Source organism: Micropterus salmoides, unplaced genomic scaffold (genome assembly GCF_014851395.1).
Source record: "Micropterus salmoides isolate LMB-PRFRI ecotype aquatic unplaced genomic scaffold, ASM1485139v1 Ms_hic_scaffold_1, whole genome shotgun sequence".
NCBI lineage: Eukaryota > Metazoa > Chordata > Actinopteri > Centrarchiformes > Centrarchidae > Micropterus > Micropterus salmoides.
Window position 1 is genome coordinate 24420874 of NW_024040040.1, and position 12559 is coordinate 24433432.

At 40.8% G+C, this 12559-nt stretch overlaps 1 protein-coding gene across 1 annotated transcript in view; it reads left to right on the forward strand.

The window, feature by feature from the left end:
- LOC119918435 (collagen alpha-1(XXI) chain-like) overlaps positions 1 to 12559 on the forward strand; it is a 101111-nt gene that overhangs the window by 32604 nt on the left and 55948 nt on the right. Inside the window, exons 8-15 of the mRNA XM_038739223.1 lie at positions 2582 to 2755; positions 3117 to 3194; positions 3327 to 3338; positions 3647 to 3733; positions 4721 to 4774; positions 4871 to 4924; positions 7601 to 7654; positions 7747 to 7800. Coding sequence (XP_038595151.1) covers positions 2582 to 2755; positions 3117 to 3194; positions 3327 to 3338; positions 3647 to 3733; positions 4721 to 4774; positions 4871 to 4924; positions 7601 to 7654; positions 7747 to 7800 — 567 coding nt within the window. The remainder of the gene's footprint in view (positions 1 to 2581; positions 2756 to 3116; positions 3195 to 3326; positions 3339 to 3646; positions 3734 to 4720; positions 4775 to 4870; positions 4925 to 7600; positions 7655 to 7746; positions 7801 to 12559) is intronic.

A 12559-nucleotide genomic window follows, 5' to 3' on the forward strand; every position in this document is an offset into this window, starting at 1 on the left:
GCTGTATGGTCTTGGCCACCGTGCTGCAGTTCCTTATAGCCTAGGCCATCTTTATGTAGAGTAACCATTCTTTTTTCAGATACTCAGAGAGCCATGTTTAACTTTCAGTGACCAGTGTGAGGAAATCTGAGAGTTGTAACACTAACGAGTCACATGACACCGGTGAGGGAAAATGGCTAATTAGGCCCAATGTGGACATTTTCACTTAGGGGTGTACTCACTTTTGTTGCCAGTGTTTTAGACATTAATGGCTGTGTGATGTGTTATTTTGAGGGGACAGCAAATTTACACTGTTGTCACAAGTCGGCCATTTTTAATTTTATGTCAAATTTTGGATGATTTACACACTTCGTACTTTAACGAACTCCTCCTAGGTATTTAGTCCGACCGACTTCAAATTTGTGCTGTGCCTTCTAAAGGCATTGAAGATGAAAAGTTGTGCTATTTGTGAGTTTTCGTCAATGGGTGTATCCGTGGCGTGGCGTCAAAGATCAACTCTTCGCCACGACATAGGAAGTTGTTGTAACTTCAGTGTACATGCTCACATCTGCACCAAACTTTACGTGCTTGATAACTCTCCAACCCCGCAAACATCTACACACCAATACCGATTTATATTCATAGCGGCAAGTGCTATGTAGCTCCACATAGGGGACACAGGAAGTGACATATAGCACCTTCATGTGGCGTCGGAACCGCGTAGCAAATTCACAGCCGTACTGGCAGAGCTCCAGAATGTGCAACTCGGCCTGCTCACGCCCGGACGCGCTACAAGTGCGAGGGCCCGCCCAACGCTGCTTGCAGCTTTAATTTATCAATACATCTGTTCTTCATCTTATAGAAAGTAGTGCTGGGCAACGATTAAAATTTTGAATCGCTATTAATTGCATGATTTTCTTGCATTGTTATGCGCAAAATTGAATAATGAATTCTGAAGTAGTGTATTGCACACTTTTAATTTAAGATATACACTCACTACTTTACATTGTAACAAAGTGTCATTTCTTCAGTTTTGTCACATGAAAAGATATGATCAAATATTTACAAAAATGTGAGTGGTGTACTCACTTTGGTGAGATACTGTATGTGATTGGCTGCTTGCTCATTCAGACCAAAACAACTGCTATCACTTTGTTTCATTTTTGAGTCTTCCTGAATACGTTGAATCACATTGCTGTGAAGACACACAAGGAAGCAACATTATTAATGACAAATATGCACGTTCAACAACAGTAAGCCCTGGAACGAGAGATGTAATGTGGCATCTCTCAAATCAACATGCCAAATGTGTTTAGTTCACTAGTGATAGTCAAATAGGATTCAGATAGTATTCCAGAGGAAGCAGAATGTGGGAGTTTGTGTGATTTGGGAGAAATGAGTGCCATTTCTTCTGTATTGTACATGTTGAGTGTCAGTTTTCGACAAAACTTTGGTATACATCGTCAAAAACTGGAACTTTTGTGAAACTTGTGTGGCGATGGAGCAGTGGATAAGTCACATGTCTTTGGTATGAGAGACCTGGGTTTGATTCCCATTGTGACACATCCACCAATGTGTCCCTGAGCAAGACTCCAAACACCTGGTTGCTGTACAGGTGTAATGTTTTGTTTTTTTTGGATAAAAAGCATCAGATAAATGAGTAATTATAAATGCAATGTATATGAAACACAGTTAATGCAGCTGCATCAACCTCAAAGTTGATTCATAAAGGATCTGAATGAATCAGTTTGTAGTGTTAAATATAAAAGGTGGACTGTGCTTTGCTCGGGTTATGAAAGAACGGCTTGTGTTACTGGGGTGCACAATGTTTCTTTCAGTCTCGGGTTTCCCTTCATGTTGGTTGCTGTGAATGGACCTGACTGGGATGACTTGCAGAGAGCCAGATTAGCAGCTATTTAAACATCATCCCCTGTTCAGTTCAATTGACAGCTGAACCGGTGAAGGTGAAATGTGGTGGTAGCCAGGAAGCGGCTCAAAGAAAACCTTTCCTGCATTCCCCGACTGGAAACTAGTTGGTGGATGCGTAGTTCTTGGAGGCCGTGCCTTTTTTTTCCCATGGCAGCACAAGGTAATAATCCATCCTGTTGGACACGCCAGGTTGTTTTTTCCAAAAGACGCCCACCACCCTTCATCCCAGCATGCACCTAGACTATAGCACAGAGCGCTGGACAGGGTTGTAATTATGTTTAGTTGGTGTTTGATTTAATTTGATGTGGCACAGTGTAGAAGCCTGTGATTTGTCATTTGTGGCTTAGTCCCAGTGAAACAATGGCGGCTCTGTTTCTCTCTGTCCGTCTGTATTGTTTGAGCTTTTTAGAAAAAGGAAGGACTTCTTAATAAGACTATTAGTGGAGTAACATGTTTGGCCTTACTGACAAAACCAGGTTAGATGAAACACATAAGAAATGAAATGGAAGGCTCAATGAAAGTTCACACTTGTTTTCACATCCAGCTCATTGCTCAAAGTTTGAACAAAGATACGTTTCGTGTCATAAATGAACTCTCAGTAAATATATCTTTATATTTGAGATAATCTTGTCAAACAAAGGTATTACAAAATGCTTGTCTGTGTCTCTCTCAGACTCTGTATGATGGAAAGTGGCATCAGCTCAAACTCCTGGTGAGGCCACGCCAAATCACTGGTTTCCTTGACGATCAACTGATCCAGGAAGTAATGCTGGAGCCGGTGGAGCCCATTTACACCAATGGGGAGACACAAGTGGCTAAGAGGCGAGGGACAGACATCACTGTGCCTGTGAGTACCAGCACCACAGAGAGGTCCCAGTAAACCTTAGAAACCGGGACATGCAGGTGATCCCGTGTCGGGTTCATGCACAAACAGCAGCAGAGGAACATTAAGCAGATCTCACAATGTTGTTGGCGGGTGTGACATTTAGTTCAGCATATTTTAGCCTATTTGAATGAAACAGTTTCAAATAACAAATAGTGTAGAAGAAAAGGAACAGGACGATCATTTCCAGTGAAGGGACCTCATGTTTATCTACTGTCGTGAGCTAGCTGACCACAAAGGATCCCATTTGTAGGATGAGATGTGCAGCACAGTGCTTTTGTTACTAACTCTGCATTTGCATTTGTCCTCCTCTTTTTTTATTCAGGTGGAGATTCAGAAGCTGCGTCTGTACTGTGATCCTCATCAGAGTGAACGGGAAACAGCGTGTGAGATCTACTCTGTGGTAAGTACTGTTGCCTGGATCTGCTGTCATGTCCAGCACAAAGGTCACACAGAGGTCCACTTCTGTATATGGCTGCATGAATAATCACCATTCTTCTTTTGTCTATTGTCCTCTCTCTCTTGTGTGACGCAGGATGATGAAAGGGTAAGAGCATTTTCTTCCCTGTTTCTTACACACTTTTAATCAGACTTTAGTATTTATCCTCTCAGGTAATGTAAAGGTAATGACATCACAGATAAACAGATATTACACAGTGGAAATTACTGGGTACATTCGTAACTCATGCTAAGAAGGTATTTTTATTTAAACCATAACAAAACCTTAATGTAATGAAGTTTTGAAATGCCTAACCTTTTATACCCTTTCTAAATGTGTGTATACGCCTTCTCTGTATAATGAGGAAGCTCTGAGTGTGTCTTGTATCGCAGTTGTCAGTTCGTTTGTGTTTTCAGTGTCCTCTGAATCGAACAGCCACAGTGGAAGAAGACTGCAACTGTGTGGTCGGACCACCAGGGCAGCGTGGCCTGCCAGGACCCATGGTAACACACACTCACGCTTACAAAACTCAAAGCACATTTGATATGATGTGTCTCTTGTCCCTCTAGTGGTATTGACACCAGTGCCTTTAAACGCCAATCTACAATTGGTGTACAGCATTCCATTGCTCAACTATGATGTAACAGACTGTGTGTGTGTGTGCGTGCGTGTGTGTGTGTGTGTGTGATCAATCATAATTAACCCCCAGCTATTATTACCTTTTTATTATTTAAGGAGGTCAAAAGCAAACTTCTACAAATAGATAAAGTGTTGGAATCAACACTATGTCATTATACTGGAGGTTCTTACACACACACACACACAGTCCACAGTGCTTTATGCTATGGAAAGAGACCACAACAGGCAAATCAGAAACTGTCTACTAATAACCTCTAATGACCTCTAGCTGTAGTGAGTCACAGTATTTGTTTACCAGGAAGGTTTTGAAGTGTCCTTCTTGGAGAGCTGCCTAACCATGCAGTGCTTTTTGAAGGGGGTAGACTTCTAATCTTCTGTAGTATTGGTTTGGCTTTTTTCACACTACATAATAAATACAATACAAAATACATATTTAAAGATTGTAAAAAGAAGAAATTTGGTCATAAACTAAAGTATTTGGTAAATTTGATGATGCTAGAGGAAGCATCAGGCAATCACCAAAGTTATTCAAATTCATTATGGACCAAATCTCATGACAGGCCATCCAATAGTTGTCAAAGCATTTCACTCAAAACTTCCAAAGTCAATCTCATGGTGGCGCTAAAGGAAAAGTCAGGAGATCAGCCAAAGCCATTCTGATACATTGTCTGGAAACCATGACTGGCGACCCATCCAACAGCCAAGATATTTCAGACAGACCATCATTGCCATCCATACAGCCGCACTGTTGCCATGTCTATAAATCTGTATTAAAGCCTGTGTATCTAGCAGTCCGACGCACTACCTCAAAAGAATATGTTTCTAAGGGTCATGATGCTTTAATGCTACAGGGATTCAGAGGGGAGAAAGGGAGGGAAGGACCACCAGGACCTGATGGGAAGCATGTAAGTGCAAATCACTTTGTTTCCTTTAACCACTTCATAATTTTGTCACCAGTCTTACATGTTGTAAGAACCAGCTTATGTTGTCTCTGTCTCCAGGGTAAAGACGGGAAACCTGGGGAATCCGGCCCTCCTGGATTACCAGGGATGAAGGTACACATCTGTTGCATTATATCAAACTGTTTCTGTCACAACCCCCTTCAGAAGCTGAAAAAAGTTCAACCCCCCAACTCATTAACAACATGGCAGAAATAAACAAGATTGAGATTAGCAAAACAGCCTTGCTAGCATCAGAGTGCTTTTGTTTGTTTATGTCACCACATGAATCCTATTCATGCAACTTTAGGTCTACGCCCCCCAGTTTGAGAACCGCTGGCTTACGCCAATGCAAGCTCCAGTTTCTACATGGATTTTGTTGCACTGCTGCTACACCAAAGAGAGGGACACACTACAAAATCCAGTCAATTAAACTCATGTCAACTCCAGCCTGGCAGGGCTCTAAGAAGCATACTCTGTAACATATAAAACAGGTTATAAGGAAAAAAACAAGTGATCTCAACTACAGAACTACAAGTTGATTTTATTTTCTAAAGGCTAGAACCAACTTTTGGAATTCTAGGAAGAAAATGTATTTGATAAATACCAGTTTATTTTCCCTTAAGGTTACTGCACTACACTCCATGGTGTCACAAACTGCATCATGTCATAGTATGATGATGGCAAGCTTGCATTTTAGTTGTTCTTAATTTAAGCACAGCTTTCAGTACCAGACGAAGTGCGTTGGTATATCTCATATAGCACTTACATGGTTTTCCTAACTAAAGTGTCTGTGTCAAGTCAATCAATTGTCACACTGTGGGCCTGTCTGTTCTGCTTTGGTCATTTAGTTTTCAGTCAGTCATGTTATTTGTTGTCTTGTTAGTATCTGTCTTACTGTATGTTGAGTTGTGGGTTCTGTCTTGTCTAGTGCCCGGTGCCCAGTATCTGTTATATAGTTAGTCTGTGTTTTGAGTTTCAGTTCTTTCTTGTGTCCAGTTACTCTGTGTGCTTGTGCTGGTTGGTCTGTTACTGTCTGTGTGTCTGGTTGTGGGGTTAATATTATTGTCAGCTGGTGTTTAGTGGTGGTTTGGTATTTTCCTGATTTCAGTTCTGTTCCAGTCTTATGTATTAGTTTCTGTATCATCATGCTTGAGTTCTGCCTGCTTGTCTATTTTTGTTCTCTGCCAGTTTCAGTAATTAATCTGACTTTGTTCATTCAGCTCTAGTCTCTGTTTAGCCTTTATTGTTATTCATCCACATCTTACTTAGTATCTGTCTTGCCTCGTATCTTAGTTCTTAGTCCTGTACCTTAGTTCTTGTCTTAGTGTTCACTCCTGGTCTGTGAACTTTTGTGTTTTGCCCATGTAAATCTGAGTTCTGTTTTACCTTAGCTTCTGTCTGTGTTCCTTCTTGGTGTTAGTTTATTTGTGATCTGTCCGCTAGTTTATATTACTCTGATGTTTAGTGTTGAGTAACTTGTGTTTTGTCTTTTCCCCCTGTCGTGGAAATTGTATTCCTGGTGAGAGGTTGAGCAAATAATTGAGTTACAACGAACCGTTGTCTTTGAAGAATTTATTTAACAAAAGAGAAAAAACAGAGAAGTACTACAGCAGAATCAGCTGGACCAGAGGTTCTGTCTCCTAAGACAGTCACTAACGTCTGGCCCAGAGCAAACAATTGCATGATCATTTACACAGTCTGTGCATCTATGTTTTGGGAAACAAAAGGTCCTTGACTGGGACCAGTCAAGGAAGGAGAAGAACAGCTAGTGAGGAAAACAATCAACAACCCCACATCCCTGACCTAAACCCCACACATGTGGACAGATTGGAATAAGAAGAACAATAATAAAGATGGAACAGGTTAAAGAACAATATATAAGACATAATAAAAGGAGAAAAATAGCACTCTTATAAGTACTTGCATAAAAGATGATAAGTGTAGGAAGAAAACAATTTTCTGCCCTTACACCCCCCTCAGTAATCTGCCTGCCTGCTAGTCTCTCTGTTTTCCCTGCTGTCTCTCTGCCTGCCTGTGTCTCGCTAGTCTCATGTCTGTCACCTGTGTTGCTCCCGCCCTGCTCATTAGTCCCTGTATATATTCCTGGTGTTTCTGTCCACACAGACTCTGCCCAGTCTCGTCTTGCTTGTCCCCCGTCAGTTGTTTGGATTTTCTCCTGTTCTGGATTTTTCTATTGGATTACTCTGTTTGTTTTGGACTGTGTTATCTTGGATTACCTGAACTCAGCCGCTCTTGTAAGTGTGCTCGCCTTGTGTTTATATTAAATTATCACTGAACTGTAACTGCAAGTCTACGTGTCCTGCATTTGGGTCCTCCAACCTGCTCTGCCTCACCACCACAACCCGTGACATCAATCAATGCTAAGCTGCAATACACCCCTTCTCATTCCAGCAGTTCCAACAAATCATCCATTGGTTGTTCTCTCCTGGTCTTGGCTGCTAGTGTTTGCTCTGTACTCTTGTTTGTGTGTTCCCGTGTTACCCTGGTGCTACCTTTACTACACTGGTTACCTGTTAAGTGTAGGACTGAATTTAAATCCTTCTCATTACTTTTAAAGTATTACACATTAACATCCAAGGAGTTTGGGCAAAAATTACAATGCTCTAAACCTTTTGATTAGCTTGCCATTTCTGAAAGTCAAAATTCCATAGACATGTATTACAAGCCACATAATGGAGTCTTAAAATGTTTGATAGCGTTCATTAATTTGAGTGAGTGTGACGTGGCTGATTAAGTGCTCTTACCTACTGTCTTCCCTTGACTGGCCAGGGTGAATGTGGCCCAGCAGGACCAATGGGGGAGCCTGGTCTAAAAGGTAACAAGGTAAGTTAAAGAAGCAGCTGTATAAGTGTTGTGGCTTTTCTACTCTGCTGCCAGTACTGATGATGGTACCTGATTCTGCTGATACCGCCCAGGGAGACAGGGGGGAACCAGGCTTGTCGGGTGAACCAAGACCCCCAGGACCCAAGGTGAGACTATGATGCCAATAACCTTAACAGACATCTTTTTATAATGGTGGCCTATTGGGAAAATGCTCTAGGGCTGCAGGGCTTTCCTTTGTTGCAGTTCTTGCTTAAAACAGGAAGTGAGCGAATATTGAAAACTTTGCTCTTTGCAGTCAGTGCTAACCAGGATAAAACACTGACATTTTTTATTGTAGTTCCTGTGTTTGCTGGGATTGGCTATCATATTGAATCCCAGGTTAGGTAGAAACTGTTCCAAATTTACAGGTTAGTTCTGATGGACATTTGAAATGGATGTCTGTAACAGAACTCCTATATAGCACAGCAGTGTGTGCTGTGATAAGCCTGATGTTTGCAGCTCTGCACCTAAACGACTCATTGCAGCTGTTTTTCCAGAGATGGGGACTCGAGTTAGAGACTCAGGTTCGAGTTGCTTGACTTGGCCTTGGCCTAATGACACTACTCGCTCTCTCAGATGTGCCTGTAGAATAGCTGATAGAAAGTGGAAAAAGGACAAACTTCAAGTCTCATTTGAAATATTGCGGGATACACTATCTAAATACCAGAGAGCAGTAAAATCTGCTAAAACTAAATTTTTATCCCGTGTAGTAGCAAATAACAGCCAGAGGCCTGAGGTTCTTTTCAATGTCTTTAACTCTCTTGTTAACCCTCGCAAATCAGACTGTTGTGCCATCTACAATTTTATGTGGAAAACTTCCTGAAATATTTTATAGACAAAATTGCCGTCTTAGCTTTTCACCCACTACATTTACCAGTGACCCCTCTGTCCCCCCTGTCAGCCCAGCTGTCTTCCTGCATTTTGAGCCAGTTACATTCCCCCTTCTTTCTGACGTAGTCAAGCAACTACGTCCTGCAAACTGCCCCCTTGACAGTATTCCTGCACGCTTTTTGAAAGATGTTTTTAACACTGTTGGATCAAGCATTGTTGCCTTGGTTAATGCATCTCTCAGCTCAGGGTGTGTTCCAGCTGCTTTCAAACATGCAGTTGTGCAATCACGTTTAAAAAAGAACAATCAAATAATTCAAACCTCTCTAAATTTAGACCTATTTCTAAGCTCCCCTTTGTAAAAAAAAAAATCCTAGAGTGGTTTTTAATCAACTTCAATAATTTTTAGATGATTTTAGTATTTATGAAAAATTCCAGTCTGGATTTAAGCCCCGTCACAATACTGAAACTGCCCTTAAGAGTTTTTAAGGATCTCCTTTTAGCTGTTGACTCTGGAAACTCTGCTGTTTTGGTGCTTTTAGATTTGACTGCTGCCTTTGATATGGTTAACCACTCCATTCTCTTATCCCGACTCGAACAGTGTGTCGGCATTAGGGGCACAGCCCTCAAATGGTTTCAATCATATCTGGCAAATAGAAGTTTCTCTGTTCACCTTGGTGAATTTTCTTCATCTGCTGCCCCTCTTTCTTGTGGGGTCCCCCAAGGGTCCATATTGGGCCCCATGCTTTTTTCACGTTACATGCTGCCATTGGGGTCAAGTTTCAAAAAACACAACATCTCCTTTCATTGCTTTGCAGACGACATACAAATCTATTTACCTGTAAAATCTAATGACAAAGCTGCAACTCAGTCCTTGCTCAACTGCCTGAGAGATCTTAAAATATGGTTGAATCAGAACTTTCTATGTCTGAATGAAAGTAAGGCTGAGGTTGTTTTCAGTCGACCTGGGGATTTAAGTGCTTGTATAGATGTTCTTGGTACTTTAGGAACATAGTCATCCATTTACCAAGAATCTAGATGTGCTCTTTGACAGTGCTTTTAAGTTTGAAAAACCGGATTTTTTTTTTTTTTTTTTCTGTAGTAAAAGCCAGTTTCTTTCAGCTGAGACTGTTGGACAAAATCAAGCTCTACCTACCACACAAATACTTTGAAAGAGTAATACATGCATTTATAACGTCTCAACTACTGTCACTCTTTGTATGTTTGAGTGGATCAGTCATCTCTCCATCGGTTAATTAATTCAGAATGCAGCCCGACTTCTAACAGGAACTAAAAAGCGTGAGCACATTACCCCTGTTTTAGCCTCGCTCCACTGGCTTCCTGTCCGCTTTAGGATTGATTTTAAGATTTTATTGCTTGTTTTTAAAATTTTAAATGGGTTGGCACCTTATTTATCAGAACTTTTACATGTACACACGCCGGTCAAAGCACTGAGGTCATCCAATCAGATGCTCCTTGATGTCCCCAGATCCAGGTTAAAAACTAAAGGTGACCGAGCCTTCTCAGCTGCTCCTAATCTCTAGAATACTTTACCTGTTCAAATAAGAAATGCCCAAACTCCTGACACTTTCAAATCCTTGCTAAAGACCTATCTTTATTCATTGGCCTTCAAACAGAGTTGAGTAGTGACATTTATATTTTTTACTTTTTCTACTGTTATGTATATTTGTTGTCTATTGTGGAAAGCACTTTGGTCAACTAGTGTTTTTAAATGTGCTATATAAATAAACTTGACTTAAGTTGCGCGCGCACTCACAGCGACTTCAGACTTGACTTGAGACTCGTCCTCAAAAGACTTCAGACTCAACTCGAACTCGAGGTGAGGGACTCGTGAACAATGTTTATTTTTTAGGAAACGTCTGAGCATGCTGTTACCTATACCCTGCCTATGTAGCATCTGCTGCACGCGGCCGCTCGTGAGAACAACAAACAGCAACAGCTGCTGAGCCATTCATCATAAACTTTGGCTTTAAAACTTCATACAACAAGACCCAAACAAAGAAGTGCTGAACGCAAATAGGTTAGTAACCTGTGGTGAGTAAACATGTTTAGCTCAGCGTTGGCCTTCTAACGTTAGCTTGCTTTAGCTACAACCTTCGGGAGGTTAACTCGACTGTCCGTTATGAAAAGATGAATGAGCGTTTGTTTACTTTCAAAACTTGTAGTAGTCGATTAATGTAATTATTACATCCCGCTGGCTACCATCACCCATACAGTCTATGCCAGGTTACAGGTTTACTGTTGATCATGTAGCCTTACAGTTTTATTTAGTTAGAACATTACACTGGTTTGAGAGTCTGCAGGGTGTGTTGACTTACAGTAGTTTAAGCTGTCATTGATTGCATTGCACATTGTGCTCTGTAAGTTAAAAAAAGGGTTCCAGCTTTATTGTTGACTGTTTGACTTTACAGTTTTATTCAGTTAACTTTAGACTGGGTTTGAAAATCAACAGGGTTTGTTGACTTACAGTAGTTTAAGTTGTCTTAATTGTAGATGCATTGTACATTAGGCTGCATTGTTGTGCTCTGTTAAGTTAAAAATAGACAGGTTTATTGATTATGCAACGTCAGTTTTATTTAACATTACACTGGGTTTAAGAGTCTGGGGAGTGTGACTTACAGTATTTAATAAACCATCAATAATTGCATTGTACATTACATGGTTGTGCTCTGTAAAAGCAAAGCAGGTTAGTTACAGAATTCCTTATAGCTATACAGTTTTATTAGCAACCTGGATTGAACGCAGCAGGTGATCAGCATTCGTAATAACCACGAGACTTGAGACTTGACTTGGACTCTAGCTCAAAGACTTGTGAGCATCTCTGGCTGTTTCTACTTGTACCATTCCTCATTTTATAATTAACAATTAAATAATAAGTGCTGAATATGTTCACATCGTAAATATTTTAATACATAAAATATTTTAATGGAAATTAATGCATGTATGAAAGTAAACAGTAATAAAGCTGATATCTGGTGTACAATCAAGATCGTACTGACGAGTCACAAAAGCACTGACGGCTAAACACAGCAAGACTTTTACAAACACTGCTTTGTCTCTTGTCACCACCACAGACACACGGGTGTTGAGTGTACCAGTTCATTATTTAGACTCTTAATGCAACATTCACCATCCAGTTGTCTGTCTTGTCATAATCATGAATTTAAGATAGCATTTTTCTGTCTCCCTGGAAAGAAAGTGACTGACAGTAACAGGACCTGTCTGCAACATGCATTAAACAGGCTTAACTGACAGCTTGATGTAGGACAGATAATTACTGTAATATTGTTGCATTTGGCTGCTGCTGCTCCACTTTGCATTTCAGAGTATGTTTATTGTGCAACCAGGGGGAGCCAGGACTACCAGGCATCACCGGACTGGTTGGGTCACCAGGACCAAAGGTCAGTGCAGACTGTAACTATTGGGAGATCTGGTGGGAGACACATACTATATGGCCCAAAATATGTGGACATTAAGGGTTCAGTGTGTAATATTTCTGAGGATCTATCAATAGAAGTGCAACATAAGATCCATAACTATGTTGGTGTGTAAAGACCTTACATAATAAACTTATGTTTTTATTACTTTAGGATGAGCCAGTTATATCTCCATAACCGCAGGCACCCCCTTCCATGGACGTCACCACATTGCATCGTCATGTTTCTACAGTAGCTGAAAATGGACAAACAACAATACAAAGTGCGTTTCGTCACTACATTGTCCTTGTTCTACTTCTGGTAAAATTCAGGCAGTGCAGACACTCATCACTATGTTGAATATGTACGTTAGAAGAAGATGTAGTAGTAATATACTGCAGTGGTCTGCAAATACGTTTTGCATTGGCGCAATAATTTCAACCATTAGGAAGGCATGTGCTGCACTGTTGTTTCAGTGTTCGATCCACATCCATCAACCTATAGACACTTTTTGACCTATGGACGCAATTCCCCAGTATCTCCAGAGGACATTTAGGGGAATCACATTTTCTGACGGCTTTTCAGCGCTGTGTCAAGCAGA